This window comes from Colias philodice, chromosome 28 (assembly GCF_061535455.1).
Source record: "Colias philodice isolate Cphi_HAF_F1 chromosome 28, ilColPhil1 Martin Lab GWU primary, whole genome shotgun sequence".
NCBI classification, from domain to species: domain Eukaryota; kingdom Metazoa; phylum Arthropoda; class Insecta; order Lepidoptera; family Pieridae; genus Colias; species Colias philodice.
The window spans coordinates 383,563-406,603 of record NC_143113.1 but is presented as its reverse complement, the minus strand read 5'-3'; the positions used below and the strand labels follow the sequence as shown (position 1 = coordinate 406,603).

General features: G+C 32.2%; 1 protein-coding gene across 4 annotated transcripts; it reads left to right on the top strand.

Moving 5' to 3' along the window:
* The first annotated feature begins 152 nt into the window (after window positions 1–152).
* On the top strand, window positions 153–21,446 carry qvr (glycosylphosphatidylinositol-anchored protein quiver). 4 transcript variants are annotated; one of them, XM_089712366.1, is made up of 6 exons: window positions 153–332; window positions 1,502–1,564; window positions 10,843–10,902; window positions 12,097–12,144; window positions 15,225–15,371; window positions 15,776–21,446. In XM_089712366.1, exons 2-6 carry the CDS (start codon window positions 1,540–1,542, stop codon window positions 15,973–15,975), a joined length of 480 nt encoding a protein of 159 aa, XP_089568492.1. In that variant the 5' UTR covers window positions 153–332; window positions 1,502–1,539; the 3' UTR covers window positions 15,976–21,446. The 4 variants fall into 4 exon arrangements, with proteins under 4 accessions (XP_089568492.1, XP_089568493.1, XP_089568494.1 ...); XM_089712367.1 differs by lacking the exon at window positions 1,502–1,564; XM_089712368.1 differs by lacking the exon at window positions 12,097–12,144.
* The last annotated feature ends 1,595 nt before the right edge of the window (window positions 21,447–23,041 follow it).

The following is a 23,041-nucleotide window of genomic DNA, read 5'->3' as shown; positions in this document are numbered from 1 at the left end:
AATAATGCTTCCAATTCGACTGAGCCAGTACAGCTCCGATTAAAAATCTTAAAAACTATAAATCCAAATCGATAATGCGTCGCATTCTGCCTAGCCAAGGGTAATTTTATCCAAGAGACTGTCAACCCAGTACGCCAGTGTGCGTCGAGCGCGCTGCACGCATTCGCTCATAAAAACATGGAACATAAACTTAATTACACCCGAAAAACGTTATGAGACATCATAATAAATTATAATAAAAAAAAATAAAAACAACAAATATGTTCGCGTCTTTATAACAGACAGTGCGTTCGAAAAACTTGTGCTGTGTACAATGTTCATTATTTTTATCGGTAAGAATTCTATTTTTGAATATTTAAAAAAAATAAACGTCAAATCGAATTTATTTCAAAATCGGCTTGTTTCAATTTATAAATTAAGTTTTAGGTTAAATTAGATGAATTTTGTTTATTGTGTATCATTCTTCAATGTTAATATCAAATAGATATAGCTATTATCGTTTAATTTATTTAAAAAATAGTTGTTAATTTAACGTAAATAATAGTAAACAGTACGCGAATGTTTCACGCAAGACCCAAAATCAATATTGTCTGCGCAGGGCTTTGTATTATTTTACGCTATAGAGGGCTAGATACTCGATACAATTTTCTTCGAAAAGAGATTTCTTCCCTCTTCAAAATTCACGCTTAACTTGCGTTTACTATGTTACGTATAAATACGAAAAATTATGTCATAAATTGGCTCAAATTGTAATGCAAGCAATACACTATAAAAATTATTTGATTTCCTTACTGAACACACACTGAAAAAATAATTGTAAATACACATATTTATAACAGAGTCACATGTTATATATTATATTTTAAAATAAAAAAAAATAAAAATTAGCTCTACATTCGTATCAATACAAAATTGATCCATTTAAATAAAAAATACAATGTGGTAATTTTGAAATATTAAGCTTGCAACATTTTTAAATGTTAGTCAATATAACATCTAGCACTATTGTTAAATAATATAAAAAAAGTTTTAATATTAGCTACTTTGATGTCACATAAAAATCACTAAAAAGCTCTGACGCACGAACACAAATTCAAATGTATAAAATTAGATTGCAATCTAATTTTACCTATATTTCTAAAATAAAATGGGTGTGATTATGACACGTCTGGACTCCCGCCTTATTATCTGTCAGATTTTATTGTTTCTACTTTTTTTTTATTGGCTATTAAATGAAGCACAAAGGCAACAATCATTCTGCCAAATTATGTCACACTTCTTTTAAAAATTTACAAAAATATTATAGTAGATTTATGTACATAGAGCACATTTATATTCTTTAAATTATTACATTATACCATACCTAGGTACTAATACAAAACTTGTATGATTTATGACTAAGTTCGATGAATTGAATGTTATATAATATTATGTAAGACAGGTAAGAAGTAATTTTAATACATAATAAATGAATAAAACATAATTTCGTGTGATACGACAGTTTTCTGAAGCCCGCTGTTCAATCGGTGACTAGCAAAGATGCGCTGGATTTTTCCTGTGCCAGGTAAATATTGAATTGTTTCATGTTTTACCATTAAAATTACATTTAATCTGTAATGAGTAGAGATTAATTGTCCGTATTTATGCAAAATGGAACCACTCGACAAATTTCGTTTTTTACTTTTATTGAAGAATACTCATTCAAAAGTGGTCTAAATTCTTATACAAACAAGAACCACATGATTTTTACGTTGGAAACAAGGTATACTAAAAGCAGAAAGGAACCACCAGCAACAACGAATAATACCATATTAAGCAAAACCGAACCACAGCACCACGGGACTGCTTTGTTCAAACAAATAAACGATATTACTATCATGTCATTTTATACAAAACAGATCCACACCTACTTGGTACCATTATACATTACACATATTTCTATTAATAACAATTATTTTTAATACACAAAATGGAACCAGGTTTCTGTGGTATGGTTATGCGTAAAATAAATACATAATTTAATTGTAATTTTTTATTGCAAAATAAAACCACAAGCATTCGGTTCTATTATGCATAAATAAATATTGTAAAACATTCTGAAACCCATCATCGCTATATGGAACCAAATGCCTTGACTTGTTACAATGCTTCTCATCTTTAAACAACGTATTTCATTACTTAAGTGCAAAACTCAAATTTTTTAAGTAAAACGTCGAACATCTGTCAATATAGGTGACATTCAGCGAAGTAGTTCGAATACGTGAGGGTGTTTTTTTCCTCCGCGAAGTAAGTTCTATTGTTTTTAATTACCTTTAAAATTAAATGTGAAAATGTTTAGTACTAAATAAATAAGCAAGCAATTGGTAAGAAAAGCATTGGAGACGAACACCGAAGATAATAATGAAGATACAACGGGTAAGTAGTTTTATTTAATGCATTTAAGTACTTATTGAATCTGAGATGCAGGTACGCTTTATCCACTTTTGATTCATTCCCGATTGTGGTGTGATTTTAAGAAGATAGTTCATTAAGTAAGTACAAGAGGAATCCTCTGTGGATTTACGTATTTTAACGACAATGTCGTTGTTCACGAAGGCGCGGCGAGTCGAATTAAGAGATCATTTTGTTACGATTCATCTGTCATTGTGAGATGAAACTACTAAAGTCTAAACCCTGTTTTAAAAATAACTGTCGATGATCTAGGTACCTACCTACTATTTTGGTAAAATACGTTTAGATTCAGATTCAGTACAGTACATTCAGCCACATCATTCAGCGCATATAATTATTTGTTTGATTTTAAAACTCGCGCGGCTACTGTTTTGACCGGAACAAGGCCCTAGCCTGCGAAATTCAAAATTTTAACAAGTTTATTTAATTTTTTGCTAGGGTTGCCACTGTTGCGTATGATTTTTAGGGTTCCGTACCCAAAGGGTAAAACGAGACCCTATTACTAAGACTCCGCTGTCCGTCTGTCTATCCCTCTGTCTCATGAACCATGACAGTTAGATAGTCAAAATTTCATATGATGTATTTCTGATGCCGCTGTAACAACAGATACTAAAAAACAGAATAAAAAAAGACGTGTGGCACTCGGGGACTGCCACGGTAAAGCTATTGGATAGCATGCCTTCAAGCCACACCTCCGAGCCCGTCGGAGTGGAGAGCGTGAGGTTTTTTCGTAACGGAATTTCTCGATTCGGTCCCCGCGCTCAAGGCCCGCGATAGAAGCTATACAATAGCTTAATAAATATTTAAGAAGCTCCCATACAATAAGCCGTGATTTTTTTGGCGTTTTTATAGATAATGGTACGGAACTCTTCGTTGCGCGAGTCCGACTCGCACTTAGCCAGTTTTTTGTACATGGCGCATGTACATACAACATACTTAGTCGTCTAGTAGGGACACGGCTTTATAAGAACTAATAATATTTTGCTGTCGCCATATACCTACCTACGTATAAAAGCCACGCGGCTTTATTATTTTGATTTAAAGCTTTTTTATATTTATTACAGAAGATAACGAAGAACCTTATACGTCGCTGCCTCTGGAGAAGCTTTTTTCACCTTCTAGCGATATTCAGTCCATATTACATCTCATTCCACAAGATGCACAGTTTTTATAACGGTCTCATTAGTGATGATGCAATAGAAGACCACATAGATGGACTAGACACGGTGGATTTCGAAATCCAATTTGATGATAACGTCGAATAAACGTCCTATATAAGTATTATTTTATATATTTTATTAATTAAAGCTTTAATTACGATATTATAAATACATAGTTTCATTTATATCATTAAATCCCTGGGATGTGGTTCCTTTTTGTATAAGAGAAAACCTATCAATTGATAAATGTTAAAAGGAACCACATGCACATTTTCTTAATTATCTAGAAAGTTTAAGAATATTCAGAGCAAATTTATATACACATACTTAAATAAGTAATTTATCCATGAATTTAAATAAAATAAATTTTAATTTTACTTCATCTAACAGAGCTGCAAATGTTTTTGTAAATCCTTTGATATCTCAGAAGTGCGTTTTTGCTGGGTGGTTCCTTTTTGCTTAAATACGGACAATTAGGAATCATAATTTTGAGGGCATTAATTCAAGTATTCCCATTTAAAACGCACCTAGTTATATGCTATAATAATTATTATGTAAAATAAAAAATTTAATATGTATTATGCTTGCATTGGGCAGATGTACAGTAGGGCAATATGTACTTACATAACTTTATTATTTAAAAAAAAAATAATTGCTAAAAAGTTAGCTTGTCAGCTTATTTTTTTTAATCCTCAATACATATTACATACTTATCGCTGACAAATAATGCAATTTTCATTGACAGATCATTCATTACATAGAGCACGAAATTAGATTGCTACTAAAATTAAAAAAAAAATCGAAATATCGGAAATAAAATGGTAAATTAATAAATGGTAATACATAAATTATTATCTTGCGCATATTTTTCGAAATGTATTTTTTAGGAGCCAAAGGAAAAACTTTTAAATCAGAATCCGCCCCAGCTTTGCCCTACATAAAATACTAACTGTGCGCCGCGGTTTTAACCGCATTGCTCCGCTCCTGTTAGTTTTAGAGAGATGATATATAACCTATAACCTTCCTGGCTTCCTCGATAAATAGGCTATCTAACACCGAAATAATTTTTCAAATCGGACACAATCAGTAGTTCCTGATATAAGCGCGTTCAAAAAAACAAACAAACAGACTCTTCAGCTTTATAATATTACATATTAGTAGGTATAGATAGCCTGTGCCCTGTAGTAATCAGGGATCACGACAATATCCAACAGTGAAAGAATTTTTGAAATCGGCCCGTAGTTCCTGTGATAAGCACATTCAAACAGACTCATCTACTTTATATTATACTAGCTTACCGCCCGCGGCTTTACCCGCTGTCTAAGACCTAATAAATTATATACTAAAACCTTCATCTTGAATCACTCTATCTATTAAAAAACCGCATCAAAATCCGTTGCGTAGTTTTAAATATATAAGCATACAAAGGGACATAGGGACAGAGAAAGCCACTTTGTTTTATACTGTGTAGTGAAGCATAGATCACTAGAAATGAGTAACGAAATAGTAAAATGCATCTGTCCCTTACCCCACAAGGGGACAAAATACATAGGACTTTATTCTCAGTATTAAAACATGACCTAAGAAGAAAAACTCAATCTATGTAAGTACTACGTCAGAGCATAATTAGATTATTTAAAGTAATATTCTAAAGTATAAATAAATCGTTATTACCTAGAGGATATTTAACGTAACTAAAAATAGTTTACATAATGGATTTTAGTTTAAGGTTAATGCTTACTCATATTAAAAAATGCGATAGCGTGTATGTTCACGCTAAAAAAGTGCATGGGGAGGTACACTATGCACTTTTTTAGCCTGTCATTAGAGTTCGGCAATGGATGAGATTTCTAAAGTTAGCTCGATGAACATGTACTTTAAAAAGTTACGTATTATTTAACTATAGTCGTTGATTAGGTAAATTCGCAGAAAAACTTTCAGCTTTTATAAAATAACGAAGGTCGATGGCCGTCGTAGCTCTTTTTCTAAAAGCAAATTTTAATCAGCTCTTTCTGAATATGTACTTACTAGCTTACCGCCCGCGGCTTCGCCTGCTTTGTCTAAAACCCAATAAATTATATACCTACTAAAACCTTCCTCTTGAATCACTCTATCTATTAAAAAAAACCGCATCCAAATCCGTTGCGTAGTTTTAAAGATTTAAGCATACAAAGGGACATAGGGACAGAGAAAGCGACCTTGTTTTATACATACTATGTAGTGATTCCGCTAAACTTCCTTTTCATGTGAATCTTCAATCATTATTATAAAGAATAAGCCAAATCGGTGCAATGAATGTACCTACATAAAGCTGAAGAGTCTGTTTGACTCAACGCACTAATCTCAGGATCTACTGCTTCGAACTGAAAAATGTAAATATAGATAAAAGATGGTATGACACTTACAAGTCCATTTATAGAAGACCGTAGAAGAATATATGCTATATAAAAATAACTGCGTTAAAAACAACCGACTTCAAAAACGGAAAAGAAATAAAAAAAAATATACCGGCCGAATTGATAACCTCCTCCTTTTTTTGAAGTCTGTTAATAAAATGATTTAGACCTAAAACTGTGGAAAACCGCGTTATACATATAGAACATAGATAGATATACACTGCAGCGTTAAGAATGAACTCTCTCATCTAAAGACGTAACTCTTTCCACAAGACGCCAAAAAACCGGCAAACATGACCCCAGCTGACCTACTTTTCTACAATGTCAGCGAATAATTAAGCCACGCTATAATATGTATATGTCACGGCACTTCTATTTAGTTTTACATAGGTACATATATTTATGGTTAGGGAGCCAGGTGCAAATTTGGTTAACTATTTCCTCTCAAGAGATAATTCGTCAGTCGCATGAGAGTATAGTATTATAAAGCCTCGTGAACGTCAGCTGGCGCTCGGTTGGGGGGGTGAGTGGTTGTAGCCTCCCACGCACATAGGAAAAAAAATACATTCATTCATTCATTTCCTCTCAGCTAAAAATTTGTCAAATTGTAGCTAACCCAATATCTCAACGAAAAAAAATAGTCAGCTGGTTACAACATGGTGTATTATACGTCAGCTGGTGTCTCGAACATGAAAGTTAAATTTAAAGAAAAATTTATTTTCCGTTATTTCCTCTCAAACAAAAATTTACCTGATGATAGCTTATATGTAACTGTGGATAAATATATATGTCAGCTCACAGCTGGCTGTATCTTGGTGGAAAAACCGTCAGCTGATACGGGAGGCTACAACCGCTCTTCCCCCCAACCGAGCTCCAGCTGACGTTCACGAGGCTTCATAATACTATACTTTGATGCATTTTACTAATTACCGCTTGAGAGGAACTTGGTCATAAAATCTGCTGCTGGCTCCCGGACCATTATGTACTTACTTGAAAGAGAAATGAGATATAGAAGACTTATACGATTCCTAAAAAGAGGGCAGTGTTTAAGGTTTATTTATTTCACGTACAAAAATTTTGATAATTGTTCTGGTTTGCATATTAGATTGAACTAGCGGTTTGTCCTGGCTCTGCCTGTGGTACATATATCAAGCATATAGCACTCAGGCACGTACGTATCCAACGGTGAAATAATTTGGAAATCGGTCCCGTAGTTCCTGAGATTGGCGCATTCAAACAAACAATCAAACTCTTCAGCTTCAAATTTATATAAGAACTAGATTTCCGCCCGCGGCTTCGCCCGCGTTTGCAAAGGAAAACCCGCATAGTTCCCGTTCCCGTGGGATTTCCGGGATAAAAACTATCCTATGTGTTAATCCAAGTTACCCTCTATATGTGTGCTAAATTTCATTGTAATCGGTTCAGTAGTTTTTACGTGAAAGAGTAACAAACATCCATACATCCATACATCCATACATCCTTACAAACTTTCGCCTTTATAATATATATTAGAAAGAATATTAGATATTAGATATTAGATTGACTGTTTCATACCAAAATTATGTGGTCCCATGTATGTTGTTAATAAATTGTATATTTTTGTTATTTAATAATTTTTTTATCACTGATAGAGTCGCTAGTTTGGCATGAAAACGAACCATTTATTATTAACAGCTGACCCAGCAAAAGTTGTTTTGCTTGCCCTTTTCACGTAAAATATTTACCCCATGAAAATAGTTTACGACCAGATCTACCAAATATTCACAAAACATTTCATAAAACTCAGTCAAGCCGATTCTGAATCTTATAAACAGTGAATTAACAGATAAAAGTGGTTTCATAATTATATATTAGATTGCTAATCAGTTACTTTTCAATCTTATTAAACTTTACAACAATATACTAGTTACATAATTTATTAATATGTCATGTAAAACCGTAATAAGTATATCTAGGACGAATTAGGATGACCCGGTAGGGTTCCACTGCACTGCACAGTGCACACACTCGACACCCCCATTGTGCTGCGGGAACACGGTATGTGTAGCCATTGTAGCCTAACGGTGCGGGGACACCACACTTTGATATACGTACGTAGGAGAACACTACTAACAAAATATGTACCTAGCTTTCCGTAGAACTTTACAATTTATATACTTAAACCTTCTTCATGAACCACTCTATCTATTAAAAACCCCCCATGAAGATTCGTTGCGTAGTTTTAAAGATTTAAGCATACATTGAGACGGGCATGCAGCGACAGCGACTTTGTTTTATACTTTGTAGTGATATAGATTATTGTTGCTGACATTAATAAATACATTAATAAATAACATAAAATAATATCGCGAATGCATGGTTAATATTATATTATGCATATATTATATACTTAGTAAACTAGCCGTGCTCCGCAGTTTCACCCGCAGTGCTCCGCTCCTGTTGGTCATAGCGTGATGAATGATGATACATAGCCTATAGCCTTCCTCGATAAATGGGCTATCTAACACCGAAAGAATTTTGAAATCGGACCAGTAGTTCCTGAGATTAGCGCGTTCAAACAAACAAACAAACTCTTCAGCTTTATAATATTAGTATAGATATAACAAAATGGTATCGTTCAACGCCAGAAGCTGTAACATTACGACTAAACTGTAACTACCTAGTTACAAAGTAAAATTACACTAAAACAAACAGAATATAACGGGACAGCTTTATGGCTGCCTGGGACATGAAAACGTCTGTAAATAATCTTTATAATAAATCAACATTTTACATTATTGTTTTACGGGTCGTTAGCCATTTTATTTGTTCTGATTTCAGGCGTTGGACATAAATGTATTAAAAACTTAGACATGTTGGTTGGTAGAGCTTTGAAATCTATCTCTTAAGTTTGTAGAGGTGAAATGGTCCTTTTTATGAAGAAAGAAGCAGTCGAAAAAGTATTTAGCTTATCGCAGTAGGTATTTTATAATATAGTTTGAAAACCATTGATTAAACAATTACGCAGATAACTCTCGTTACCTCGAATCAGCTGTAGTCTCTACCCCTTTTGAGAACAAAAGTACGTACGTACATATAAAATACCTATTTATACTATTTTCCTTTGAGAGGAAATCACACTAAATAAAATCGTAAATACTGTTCAATGTGTATTACCTACGTTAAAAAAATCGTTTTTGTTTTGTTTAAATACTGTTATTATACATTTTTAGGGATGGTCCATTCCGTCCATTTGCGTTTTGTGTTAAAATATTTTTGAATTAATTAATTTCGAGATTTCATTTTCGTAGATAGAACACAAACCTAATTTACGTAACAATATTTAAGTTAGCAAGTGTGCTAGTAAAAAGAATATATTTTATTTTTGCAGTGTCTCTTTCATTTCAACACTCGATTCAAGTAACAAAACTACCTACACTATTCACTAACCGCATCCAAACCCAAAATATATATCCGTGAGAGAATATTCAATATTGAATATCTTTTGAATATACTAATCCGTAGCAATCCTAGTCTTAAAATAGGTGCCTATTTATAAGCTAATAAACTGCTGACAGATTTCAGCAGGGCATGAGACACGTAAAATTTTACGTTGTTTACACATAAATTGCCTTTAAAACGAAGCATTATTATAAATGGACATTGTATGAAATCATTTGTAATAATGTAATGTTTAACCAGCCTTGTATCTATGTAAGCATCCTGGATTCATTTGTACTTTGACGTTTCCTAATTCGATCTGCTGTCTCTGTCATTTTCAAGATGTTTGGCGTAAGTTAGAAGGAGACAGCCAAGCCAGGAGTCAAAAAATTAGTAAGATGAGTAAGAGCGGAGAAAAGCCTTTAAAGTTTGAGCTATTAGTGATATTAGTCCTTTATGTTCATAAATCATAATATATTATGTTTATTGACATGTACATATTCTATCTATAAGAAAACCGTCAAAATCATCACCATCAAAAATTGTGAAATTTTGTATTTTCTGTCATCACTCGGAATACGAGAATCATTCAAGCTTCATTTTTGTAATTTATTCTGCACTAGGCATCGAACCCACGGTCTTTTCATTCTAAACTCACGTGGTCTACCACACCACTCATCACTATAAGATGGCAGATTATGGAAATAATTTTCTTTTCCAAAAACTTTACAAAATCTATACATATAATAAATCTGTAGAAGGGTCAATTCTGTACATTGAAAATATTGAAAAAATAAATAGCAGGGGGTGTTACTGGATCGATACCAAACCCAAATATGTGATTAAAAAAATTTTTGTCTGTCTGTCTGTCTGTCTGTCTGTCTGTCTGTCTGTCTGTCTGTATGTGAAGACATCACGTGAAAACTAACGGTTCGATTTCGATGAAACTTGGTATAATTATACCTTATTATCCTGGGCGTAAAATAGGATACTTTTTATCCTGAAAAAATACGAAGAAAAAAAATAATCTTAATTTTTCAGTTTTATCCATAGACGTTGTTCTGTAGGACAGCGAACACACGTTAGGTATTATTATAGGCCTAGCCGTATTTGAGTCCAATAGATATTAATTATAAGATGTTATTGTCAGAGTTACTCAAAATGGAGAAATAAACCATCCACGCGAAGACCGACATCCGCGCGGACGGAGTCGCGGGCGGAAGCTAGTCTAAAATAAATTGTTAGATGACTTAAAGATGACTAAAAATTTTCAAAAAAATAACATGTAAAATATAAATCTGTCTTGCTTTCAGCTTAATCACATAAATAACAGCAATCAATACCACCCTTATGCCTGTATTTTACACAAAATAGTGATGTATAATAATTATGATATAAATTATTTAATTTTTCAGTTCTCCTCATGTCCTGGTTTGGCGTGGACCAAGTAAAAGCAAATTCCTGCATACGTACTGGTAATGTCGACAAATAGTGGCCTAAATGGACGTTATAGATGTTTTTAGATATTATGTTGTATTTGTGGAAACATCGATATCGAATCTATCGACACGTTGACATCACTATACATGACGATCGATTTATTTGGCTTTTTGTTATTTAATAAAATGTCTATGATAGAAAGTATGTATTTAATGTTGAAATAATTATTGTTTAAAATTAAATCGGATAAAGTTATTCAATTATTATAGAAATATTAATTGTTTCTATATTGCTTATTTGAGTAATGTGTTTGTGTGTGCGTGTGTCAGTGTGTGGTATTATTTAGTTTTGTGTGTGCTAGAAACGTAACCTAAATATCAACTATATTATTCAAAGTTAATTCTTTTAACAGCTAAAAAGTAATCCTTTATTTTTATTTCCATGTACATTTAAAATTCCAATCTGAATACATAACATGACAAATAGAGATTAACGCGAAACAATTTCCAACAGATTAACAGCGTAGTGTTGCGCGCACTCTATCGATATCGATGTTTTATTAAGTGTGTTTGTTCACGTGTTTAAATCCACAGGAATGCGTGTTGACATTAAAAGGAATGGGTAATTTTTGCATGTCTGTTATTTAGACACTATTGGTTCCACCCGGATTACCTCCTGTTAATAACTGATGTAGAATATAGATTAGATTATTGGATTGGTAGACAAATTGGCGGGAAAATTATAAACGTTGTTTCTTATTTTCCTTGCTTTAACGTGTTGTCGAAAAGTTTGTACAAAACTAGTAAATATTTGAAATATAATTTTGTACATTATGTAGATACATATATGTTTTTGGTTTGTATAATATTTTGAGATCTTCTTAAAGTAAAAATATATTATTGCATTATATTGAAATACTAGTTTTTGTACGTTTTATAGCTTAAAATTATTAAAATTTCACAAATATCGAATCGCACCCAGTCTACGGCACATTCATTTCTAAAGTTTCCTTTATATTTTCAGTTATTGACAGGATTCTAAATTTCTTTCTTATTTTTTTTATATCTATGTACAGTTCTGTTCTTCCTCTTACATACGTGAATATTTCTGATTCTAAATTAAAAAAAAACGATGTCAAGTTTTTTTTAATAGATAGAGATATTCACGCGAAGGCCGTGTTTCATACAGCCAATCCCCTTTTTTTTACTAATTCTGGCATGGATTTTCAGCGTTGTGGACTCTTACACTCACCCCTCTTATTCAGGCCGAATGCCAAAGTAAGTATGAGTGAATTTTTAAACACAACGCTTGGGCTTTTTACGCGCATGCTGCTTTGTGATATTCAAAAACCCTACAGTATTAATAAACTTATTTATAAACGAAAAATCGAGTGAAAGGAACATACATTTCATTCACTATTTAGTCAATAAGTTAATAGAAGCAAAGTACTTATTAAAGTTGTTTCAAATGACGTGGGGTTTTTGAATATAAATAATACTCTATTAGTTAACTTCTCGTCGTAGACTGGGTTTAAATATATTCAACATAGTTAATGCTTAGTTGCATGTTTATTAGATATTAATAGTATAGACCCCTCGTGTTTGTATCGCAGGTATTTTATTTATTTTTAGAATATATAGAAATGCTTGGATATTAAATATCACAATATTTTATAATCTAACGTATGTGCACGCTATTTATTGGTGCTTTATGGTATGGTAATACCGCTTTTTATAAAACTATTTCACGTAACTAATACAGATTCACTCACAAACCCAAACTGAAAAGAAATTACAACAAGGAAAAGAAAACATGCACAAACACTAATCGATATTTCTGTTGTGTATCGACAAAATGTAAATAAATTAGCATTTATCGATAATATTTTGCCCATCACTAGAACTAACCTTGATAAGTTTTGTGTTTAAGTTGGTATTTATTTTAACTACGACCGCTGTGAAATTATATTTAGGTTTTAAGAAATCTAGATCGCATAAACTTAAGAATTAAATATTACTTAAGAAAATAGCGCATTTACTTTAACTCGTGTCAAAGCTCAGCTTTATTTGGGTCGTACCTAAAGCTAAATTATAATTATTAATGTTAAATTCAGAAATTTTGACATACTCGTAAATAGGGAAACCAAGTACCTATAACGCGAGTGAATCCACGTTATCCAGACAGTGCTTTCATTCATTTTAAACTAATACCAATAAAAAGTTCTAAAAATCTTTACCCTCACCTACATCGAAGTCGGTTAAAATGATAACACTATATACAAACAGCATGTAAACAGTAAAGCACACAACATACTTATTATTTGCTTCAATAATACAGCATGCATATTTAAACGATAAATGTACAACAAATTATTTGCTTTATATTTTATGTAATTGCATGCAAGGCCTCGAATGTAATATGATAATGCCATAGTAATTGCCTTCAATATGATAATATATTACAATGACATGAATTTTGTAACGTTTTGCGCACAACAAATTGTAAAACATAGGTAATATCGTACCCTTAGAATATGTGTAATTATTCTAAGATCGTACCTATGGTCATATTTACAATATTATCATGTCATACCTATAACCAATTTCTAGCAGTGCCAAAAATGCCTTCCTTATTTTTTGAAGTGAAACTTCTTTAGGCGCGATGAGAGTAAACTTTCAAGGTCGCGTCATGGATAGTAAGGGGACGATTTTGGTATTTTGAATATTGCCAAAGAAACTTCACTTCTGACACGTGTGCTCAGCACACACGCTCGCTTTTACGTTGCCTATTTATGTAGTTAAACCATAGAAATCTAAATAACAAGACACTAGAAGTCGTAAGCGTGCGTGACCTTGTCGCCACTCAGGTGATTTGCACATCACCAGTGCATTCGTCACTGTTCAGTTGCTCTGGAGACGTATGAGTGTATACATGGTGTGTTTCAGTAATTCCCATTGCGGAAATTCTTCCACAAGTTGTAATTATACTTATAAAGGAATAATATTTCATCGGAAAATATATTTTTTTAGAAATAATGCCGTTTTTCCTTAAAATTATAGAATATTTACAAGTATTACGAGTGTCACCATAGTAATCGAAATAACAATGAATGACACAGTCGACCATTCTTATTATCACGTTTGTTCGTATTGGAGCAAAAAGTCTCATATACTTAGGGATGTTATTCTAAAATAAACCGTAAATTCGTGCGTTAGGATACATATTCAAAAGCTTAATTTAATAGATAAGTTAGTTTTCACTAAAATCAAGCTGTCCAATAAAAGGCATAGTTTACTTGTGTGTACTGTTTAGCTTTCGGTTTGAATGTGTTGATTTTGGCGACAGCGGTTTTCATACGAATTATGACATTAGAGCACTTCTATGTGTCTTGTTCCCTGGGCTGTATTTATTTAAAAAGTACAAAAGTAATTTGCACTATAATAATGAATGCATAATTTAATTTCCTTTCCCCATTGCATGTTCTTGCATAGTTTCTGAACGTTGCATGTTATAAAATAATTAAATATTTTTATTTTAGTGATGTCCGTAAATGTATCGATAAATTGTGTCCGTTTATGTGCTTTGGATCCTGTAAGTAAGTTATTGGTTGATTTAATTCTTGACCTTATAAATTTAATTACGATTATAATTTAAATATATAATATTAGAATCGAGACTATTTGGAAGAAATTCGTTTAATATTTATTTTGTATTGAAAATTATTCTTATTTGAAAAACTTACCTGTCTTCGCAAGACTTAATAAATGAGGTCTCATTTGAACAATACAAAATATCTTAAATAAAACTCCAAATTAATTAACCTAGCAAAATTTCACAATTATAAATCATATCTTATCGATTATAGTTATAAAAAATACATAGAATATATGTAGCGAAATCCCTGTCAGATGAAAAATCTTTTAAAGCATTTCCAAATTTCAATGTGTCCCATATTTGGCAATATAGATACTTTTGTTCGTTTTATGTTAGTGGAAACTAATGGACATTCGGGTCACCTGGTTTTAACTGACCCGTTGCTATTCAACACTAGATACGGTGCAGGGCTTTAACGGCCTGTAACATACAACTAATTGTTAGACTTCAACACGGCTTCAATCATCAATGTGATTCATTCAAGAACCTTGCCAGTGGAAAATAGAACAATTTCGTTCTTATACTTCACGATAGGTAGGTACATTAAAATAACGCTCTTTATTTAAATTGAATTCAATTCAATTGAATGAAGCTTTTCAAAGACTTTTCCATTATAAACATGTCATACGTTCTTCTGACAGGGTTTTCACCACAAATATTGTGTACTCAAACACCAATCTCAGGTTACCAAACAAAATTTCAGCCAGAACAATTTACTGCTATGAGTGCGACAGCTGGACGGACGCGAGATGCAAGGATCCCTTCAACTACACAGCGCTGCCCCGCGACCAACCTCCCCTGCAAACGTGCAACGGATGCTGCGTTAAGATGGTTCGGTATTCCAAAAGTCGTAAGTATTAAATGTCTTTCTTTATTAGTAAATGTGATAATTGTGATAGTATCGTAGCAGTGCTGGAAGAAATTTGAACGAATACGAAATTAAAAAAGTTATTGTTTTTCTTTCCACTTGCTGAGATGTAACTTGGCCAAAATATATATTGTAGTTAGTGAACGTGTTCTATATATTGCTGTGTGTCACTTAATTAAGACAAGCCGTGGATCCCTGCCAGAACTTAAGCTGGTTTCGTAGACCATAAATTAGATACACATTCTTATTCTTACATTATAACAGTACAAGTTGTACAAGGTCTAAGAAAACATCTATAAGTTATGGATTAAGTTAAACTATGTAACTACATATATCTAATGAATTGAGTAAAAAATATACACTTATCAATTTGTTACCAATTTCAGCGTACGAGGTCGTCCGCCGCACATGCACATCGCAGCTCCAAATCAACCTATTCATGGTGGATCACGTTTGCATGATGGAAAGTACAGGCAATGGCCACATGTGTTTCTGTGAAGAAGACATGTGCAACGCCGCGTCGGCTGTCACTAATGCGCTCGCATTCACGGCACTGGTCTTGCTAGCATGTGCATGGAGCAGCTGAAGTAAGGGGCTGCTAGTCGATCGACTCGATAAAGCGCATCGATATACGCGTTACATCCCTATTGTGATATTGCTCGTAGTATAGTCTTGGTGACTGGCTTGCTTCGTTGGTATCTCGCTGGACGGCGTAAACGCACATTCATGAATTTATGATATAAAATTTATTGGTTTCCCATTGTTATTATTTGTCAACGTAAGTAATAACATTAGGAAATCAAACGCGATAAAATTAAAAAAATAAAGACATCCATCGACAAATAGCTGTTCACAACACTACTTTACGAATAACCGTTGCGCAATAACGGTATGCAATATCGGTATCGAGTCGGTCGACATCGGTGCAACCCTAGATTTTAATTATTTCGTCCAAAGTAGCTGTAGTGATGCGATTGGTTTTCACGCGTTCGGTTTAACAAAATTCGCAATGAATTAATCGGCTTTACACGCTTCTAATGAACGATACGTGGAAAACTAATCGCTTTTTAAGACACTTCGCCGGCTTCGATTAGATAAAACAAAGACATTTTAATGTTGTGATGACGGAAATCGATCAACAGGCACGTAACACGTGATTTTTACGACAGTATTATATTATTATGTATATGCGTAACGAATTCAAACGATGAATGCGTCAGTCAATCGTTATGACTTACCTCTATGTTGAGTGGGAACCGAATACAATAAGCAAGCTATTTGTTCAGGTTATTCTTCCCAATTACTTATATTTTAAACTCGGCGCTTTTAGGCGTAATTCGGATTTACGATCGGAGTCGAAATATCGTGATTTAAGGTTAAAATATACTTACAAATACACGTCATATACTTTGAAAATCCTTCAACAACCTTCGGTAACGGTATTCTGAAGGTATCGGTATGTAGCTATTGTTTATTGTGATATCCGATAAAATATCGGTATTTTAAGAGTTTGTAGAAAATCTTGTTTTTCGAATAATTAATAACTATTTGAGTATTTGATACTTATAATTGACGCGTATTTGTATTTATATCGTTATGAACGTCGGCGTTGACGAGATAATATGTTCGTGTAAAATAATATCGGTGGATAGCGTTTAGTTACTACATAGTTAGATTGAGAATTTTCTAAATTACCGCGTTTTAGAATAGTTTGTCAAACGGTCTGTGAAATTTAAATACAGCTAGCTTGAATATACGAAAAATAAAGAACACCTTAGTTTTTTTATAAGATAAATAAGTGCATTCACTTTGATATGCCTGGATGAGATCACTTTGAAGTGATAAGATCAGCTTTTGTTGGGATCAGTAGTAGATAAAAAACCTTTTAACACAATAAAGAAGTAAACAATGGATTATAAATTAAAATTTCTCATATAACTAAATAATAAAAGTACTAGTAGTAGTAGATCTTCATAATACTTACTTCAATTATGTTATTAATTTCACAGCCGTTTGACAAAGCTTTTAATCGGTCGCATAGTGATGGGACTGATTTATCGATAAATCGAAATTCGCGCTCTCAATTGGTCCAATTTTAGACCAATGGTATTTGCTCATAGACGCACTTTGAAAGTTTGAATAGACGAAGTTTTGAAGCAATACGAACGGAAATATGATTATAAATAAACAGAGATGTTTATATATTAGTTTCCGTGTTGCTCCAAAACGCAAAGCACTATTTAGATAGAAATTAAATGAAAAGAGGTGAACTAGCGAGTACTGCCGATACGTAGAATGATATATCGATATAATATTATTATGATATTATATAGAAGTTAGGTCTCCAGTGACGTGATATTGTAGAAATTTAAAATTTCTATCGTTACGACGTGATCGTGGTTCGCGATGTTTTATTTTTATTGTGTTAGAAATTGCACTTTGGCATCATCTTGAGCGTAAACTTAAACTTTGATAAGCATCTTATTCTATCTGTAAACATATAAAAACTGAAATAGACGTTTATTAATTGGTTTTTATTTACTCAGAACATATTGCTAGAGTGAAATCCATTCTAAAACATAACGAGAACCAAAACGAACATTTCTACTACTTCAGCTATAGTTACAAAAGCAAACTTACATTGTAATAGAATTTACTTCGAGAACAAATCATCTATAATCGATTTTAAACATGAACCATGACCTTCATTTCTAAGCTGAATAATATTTATTTTATGTAAGAGAAGCCACACAAATTCCCACATTATACAATCTTATATCATTTTACTTCTGTTACGCCTACAGTCATTGAAATGTACATGTACTAATGGTTTTGGCCTGTGTTCACAAGTTTTACATGTTGAATCCATTTTTAATCTCGAATTGACTAGAAATAGTTCTATGGTATCTTTTTGTTAGCAGCTTCTATCTATGATGTTGAATGTCAATATTACTTAATAGATTTGGAAAAGAACATATTACTTTTGTCACAGAAACAAAACTTGTAAGAACTGAAATTGAAGATGTAGCTATTGATATATTCGAAGGCTTATATTAGCAGGTTTTATTGTACAACAGAAATAGTACAGTCTGATGATTAAAACAATTCTTTACAACAAATAATATCCTTTGCTGTACCTTTATATGAGACAGTCAAAATGCAATTTCTAACATTCCGATGATATTAAGGACCTTGTACCTAACAAGTACAAAGAATAATATATACGCCAGTTATGGTTACCTCGGTTGTTGCAATAATATAATCAATATAGTATATTAATAACGATTTATTATAACTATAATAGCGCAAGGTTTGCTTACGGGTTCGTTTTTATTCGACGCTAGATTTTAAATGGGGTTTCGATACCTCATATACTTTAGGAACGTAAACACCAAGTAACTTTAAATAGTTATATTATACTATCGTTAAGTTTTTCGATTGTAAAAGGTAATTAGATAGATACATTTTATCGATACATTAACGTTACTCGTACGTCCCTATTTACGTTCCCTTGATTTGTCTATTTATACAAGGAGTTCATGAAAACACTATATTTTAGTACGTATTATAAACTAAGGTATAAAAATTTCATATTGTATTTAAAAATTCTTCTCTTTAAAAACTACTATTTTATCTCTTTCGCTCGCCTTTTTTAGGACAGATGCAGAACGCTAGACTTTTCAAATAATATTATGTATAGCAATAAAATACGCTCATAGTTATAACGAAAGTAAAAATAGTGTTGTTAATACCGGTATCATTTATAACGCGTTTACAATAAATTAGGTATCGTTATTTTAATCATACGTTGCTGGTATTCATTCAACAGATATATTAAATATATTTTAACGGTAGCTTAATTATTTTAATCAAAATAGATAGAGTATCCAAACTTCCAGATTAGCGTAACTTTTTATACTTGTTTAACGAAGTGTCTTAAGTTAATATTAAGTTTGTATGATGCATTTGGTAATTTTGCATGTTATGATGAGGAATGAGCATGGATGATGCACTGTAGTTGGGCTTCCACCCAGCTTTATTGACACTAAGGTAAACTGTAGTCTATTTGAAGCAATATTAAAGTATTCGGGTTGTTGTTTCTGTATACAGAGAAATATCACGCCAAGTATACGATTATAAAATGGGGCGACAGAGAACTAAACCCAGGCAATATTATACTGAAAAATTTAATTGTGATTTAATATAAGCAATAATAATTTATTGATTAATTGGGTTTTTACGTAACGAAAGTTTATTCAAATAGACTGCAGTCACAAGTACGTATTATCAAAGGTATGTGGAATACATTTTGTTTTACATTATTACAAGTTTATTACATGGTACTTCAGTATTCCTAGTTACGTATATTATTAATATGATTTGTTAATTAGTTTTTAATACCATTGTAATTTATTATAATAGCAATATTTGGAAACACCAAGTAAAGAGAAATGTAAATAGTTCTTCGCTTCAGTTAAACATTGAAAATGTAGTGTTAAAATATACGTTGTTAATCATTTGTTGAAAAAATAAGAATTGGCTAAGAAAATATCATGCTGGATATTAATTTTAACTACCATAGACGCGGGTTGTTTGTATTTGGTAGAAAATGCTGAGTTCGTCTGAAATAAACAGATTTCCACTAGACTGTAGCAATAGCTTCGAATATTAGGTTACAGGCATTCAGCCGTACAGTTTAACATTAATTGGTGCTATATAAATCAAACAATTAAATGCTACAGCAGTTTTGTATATTAGTGAAATACGATAGATATTATATTTCAACACAAGTTTAAACTCTTCACAGTCGCATATCACGTGTAGATTTAGATGTTCTGGTTAAATATTTAGACTAGATTTAAACATATCTAACGGGTGATGTAAGGGCAGAGTCGGCACTGTTACGATCACCTAGATTGAATGCTTTCCCTTCAACCTTCTTATCGTCTACTCATAATGTCAACGACTAATTTTCTTTCCATAAACTGTGTTAGGGAGAATGAAAACTGAGATATATACTAATAATAATGCATGTCACTGAAAATAATAGCATTATTTTGCAAATCATTATTCATATGACGTACGATTTCAAAGTAATGCAAATATATTCAGTGATTGTACAGTTTTGATGCATCGAAACTCCTTGGTCACAATTTTGTTTTATAATCCCATTCCATATCCATTACAAGTAATTTTTCTTCCATTTTTCCATAAAAGCAGATTCTGCCCATTTGCAGATGTTACCCCTTCACTATCAGCATGCTGAATAACATGTACCGCAGTCTAAAACATTAATCAAAGATAAATTTATTTGTCGTCACAAATATTCATAGCAATAATACTGAGTGACAAATAAAAGACCTAATTACACATATAAATAAAAACCTATATAAGTATTATGATGTTATACAATTTTGCCATTTAAATTCTAAATTGAAACCGAACACTATCTATTAAGAGAACAAAATACTAATAAACTCTCTATAACGTTCTCTCTTTCAGTCACACATAAGAGAATTACGAATTATTCTTTTAAAATTAATATCAAAACGATTCTAAGTTCTTTGATACCGGTTTTAGACTGCGAGATAACGCTTTCAGCATGTACCGATACCGATAACGAAATTGTAACGTTATACTAAAAACGTTATTCTGTTACGTAACTATGCACTATTCGTTTCACTTCGCTTTTGAGGACAGTTGAAACGACAAGAAGTGGGTATTTTTGTCAACTATTATTGCAATAATTTATTATTAATAATTAATATGCATTTAAGAATGATAGAGATACATGCAGAGTGGGCATTTAATTTTCCTTTTTTTTATTAGATCCTAAATATATATATATTTTTAATAGCTAAATAATACAATTACGTGCCTACATAAGGCATGTTTGATGTCATTAACGTAATAGTTGATACAAATATCCATAGTGAAACTAATGTGGCCTGTCTGTCATTTTTCTTGTGTAATCATGGTCTACTTGTACCTATAAAATCCTTTCATTTAAATATATTTTTATTACCTAACCGAAAAGCAATAATGCAATGTAGAAGTGGTAACCAGCAATGTGCAAGCGAGATAGCAGTGCCGCCATCTTTCGAATATTTTATGGCGCGAAATTTAAAAGGTAACATCAATTATTTAAATGAAAGGAAATTCTGTTGTTTCGTTTATAAATCGTATAAAATGTTAATTAAATTTATCGTTTAAATTGTAATTTATTATTGTTAGTTACAAAGCTAGCCGTAAGGACATTTGTTTTCAAATTTTTATAATTATGCGTTTAGGATACGAAAAATCGCTCATATTGTAATAATAATAATTTTATTTAGGGCTATTTATTTAGTCGGTAATTATTATCAAACGATTTATGGTATGTATATAATGTAAGCAAAATTATACATTAATTTCTTTTAATCGATTGAAATTGTATTTAATTTTAGAGTCAAGCAAAAATTTTATCTGGACAGCATTTTAATTAAATAATGTATTATTTACTTCATAAAAATAACAACATAGACAAACGGTAAATTAAAAAATCACGCGTCCATAAAGTTTTACAAGGCGGCAAAAGTTCGAACGGCCGCCATGACACTTCATTGACGCGGGATTTTTGACGTTTGTCATCATTGTCATGCTGTGGTCATAACATTTTTTTAATGCTAAAATGGGCGCGTATTTGCAAATTACGGGCACCTGCCTTGCTCGCCCATGGTTAATAAAAAAAGTTCAAAACGCAGCTTTATTATGAATAAATCAAATGCGTTCAGCCTCTCTCACTATCATATCAAAAAGTTGATGTATTAGACAGGGATGGAAGAATAATTGTTTATGTAACTGAATTTCTCAGTTTCGTAAAGAATTTAACTTCTAGCTCTTAGACTACAATAGTCAATAGCTACAGTACCAACAGAGAAATATACAAAATATAAAGCTATTTTGCTGACAATATATCGTTGTATTATTTTAATCCCCACTTCAAAACTACATATTTATAAAATAACTATGCTGTCCCGGCAAACGTTGTTCTGCCTTACTCTTATCACTCAGGGGTATGAAAAATAGATGTTGGCCGTTTCTCAGAGCTACCCAATATGCACAGAAAATTTCATGAGAATCGGTCCAGCCGTTTTGGAGGAGTACGGTTACTAACATTGTGACACGGGAATTTTATATACATATTAGAAGATATATATTATGTTATTGTAGTAAGTACATAATATTTGCTTTTCAAGTGTTATAACTTCAAGTTTTAAGACAATTTTTTTAAATTTAATGACTGCAGTGGAATGGAAAGGGAAGTAATCAATTTTACAAAATTCATATTAAAATCATTGAGATACTATTACTATGACCACACTATGACACTCCATACAAAATTATTTTGACAGTCACACTGTAGAGAGTGCAAATGTGTGTGTTAACGCTTTAGGGTTGGCACATTTGTGACTAGCGTAAAGAAATTCGCGTTTTTCTGATGAAATTCATCCGTAATCAGCACAATATCTAACCATTTTCTACGAAAAACCATTATCACAAATCCAAAATAATAAAATTACTTAAGTCAATTTGATTAATGTTGTCAATCTTCGTTGCGTATCATCCTTGCAGAAAAATGCGGACCATCTATAGCGTGATCGTGCGGGGTG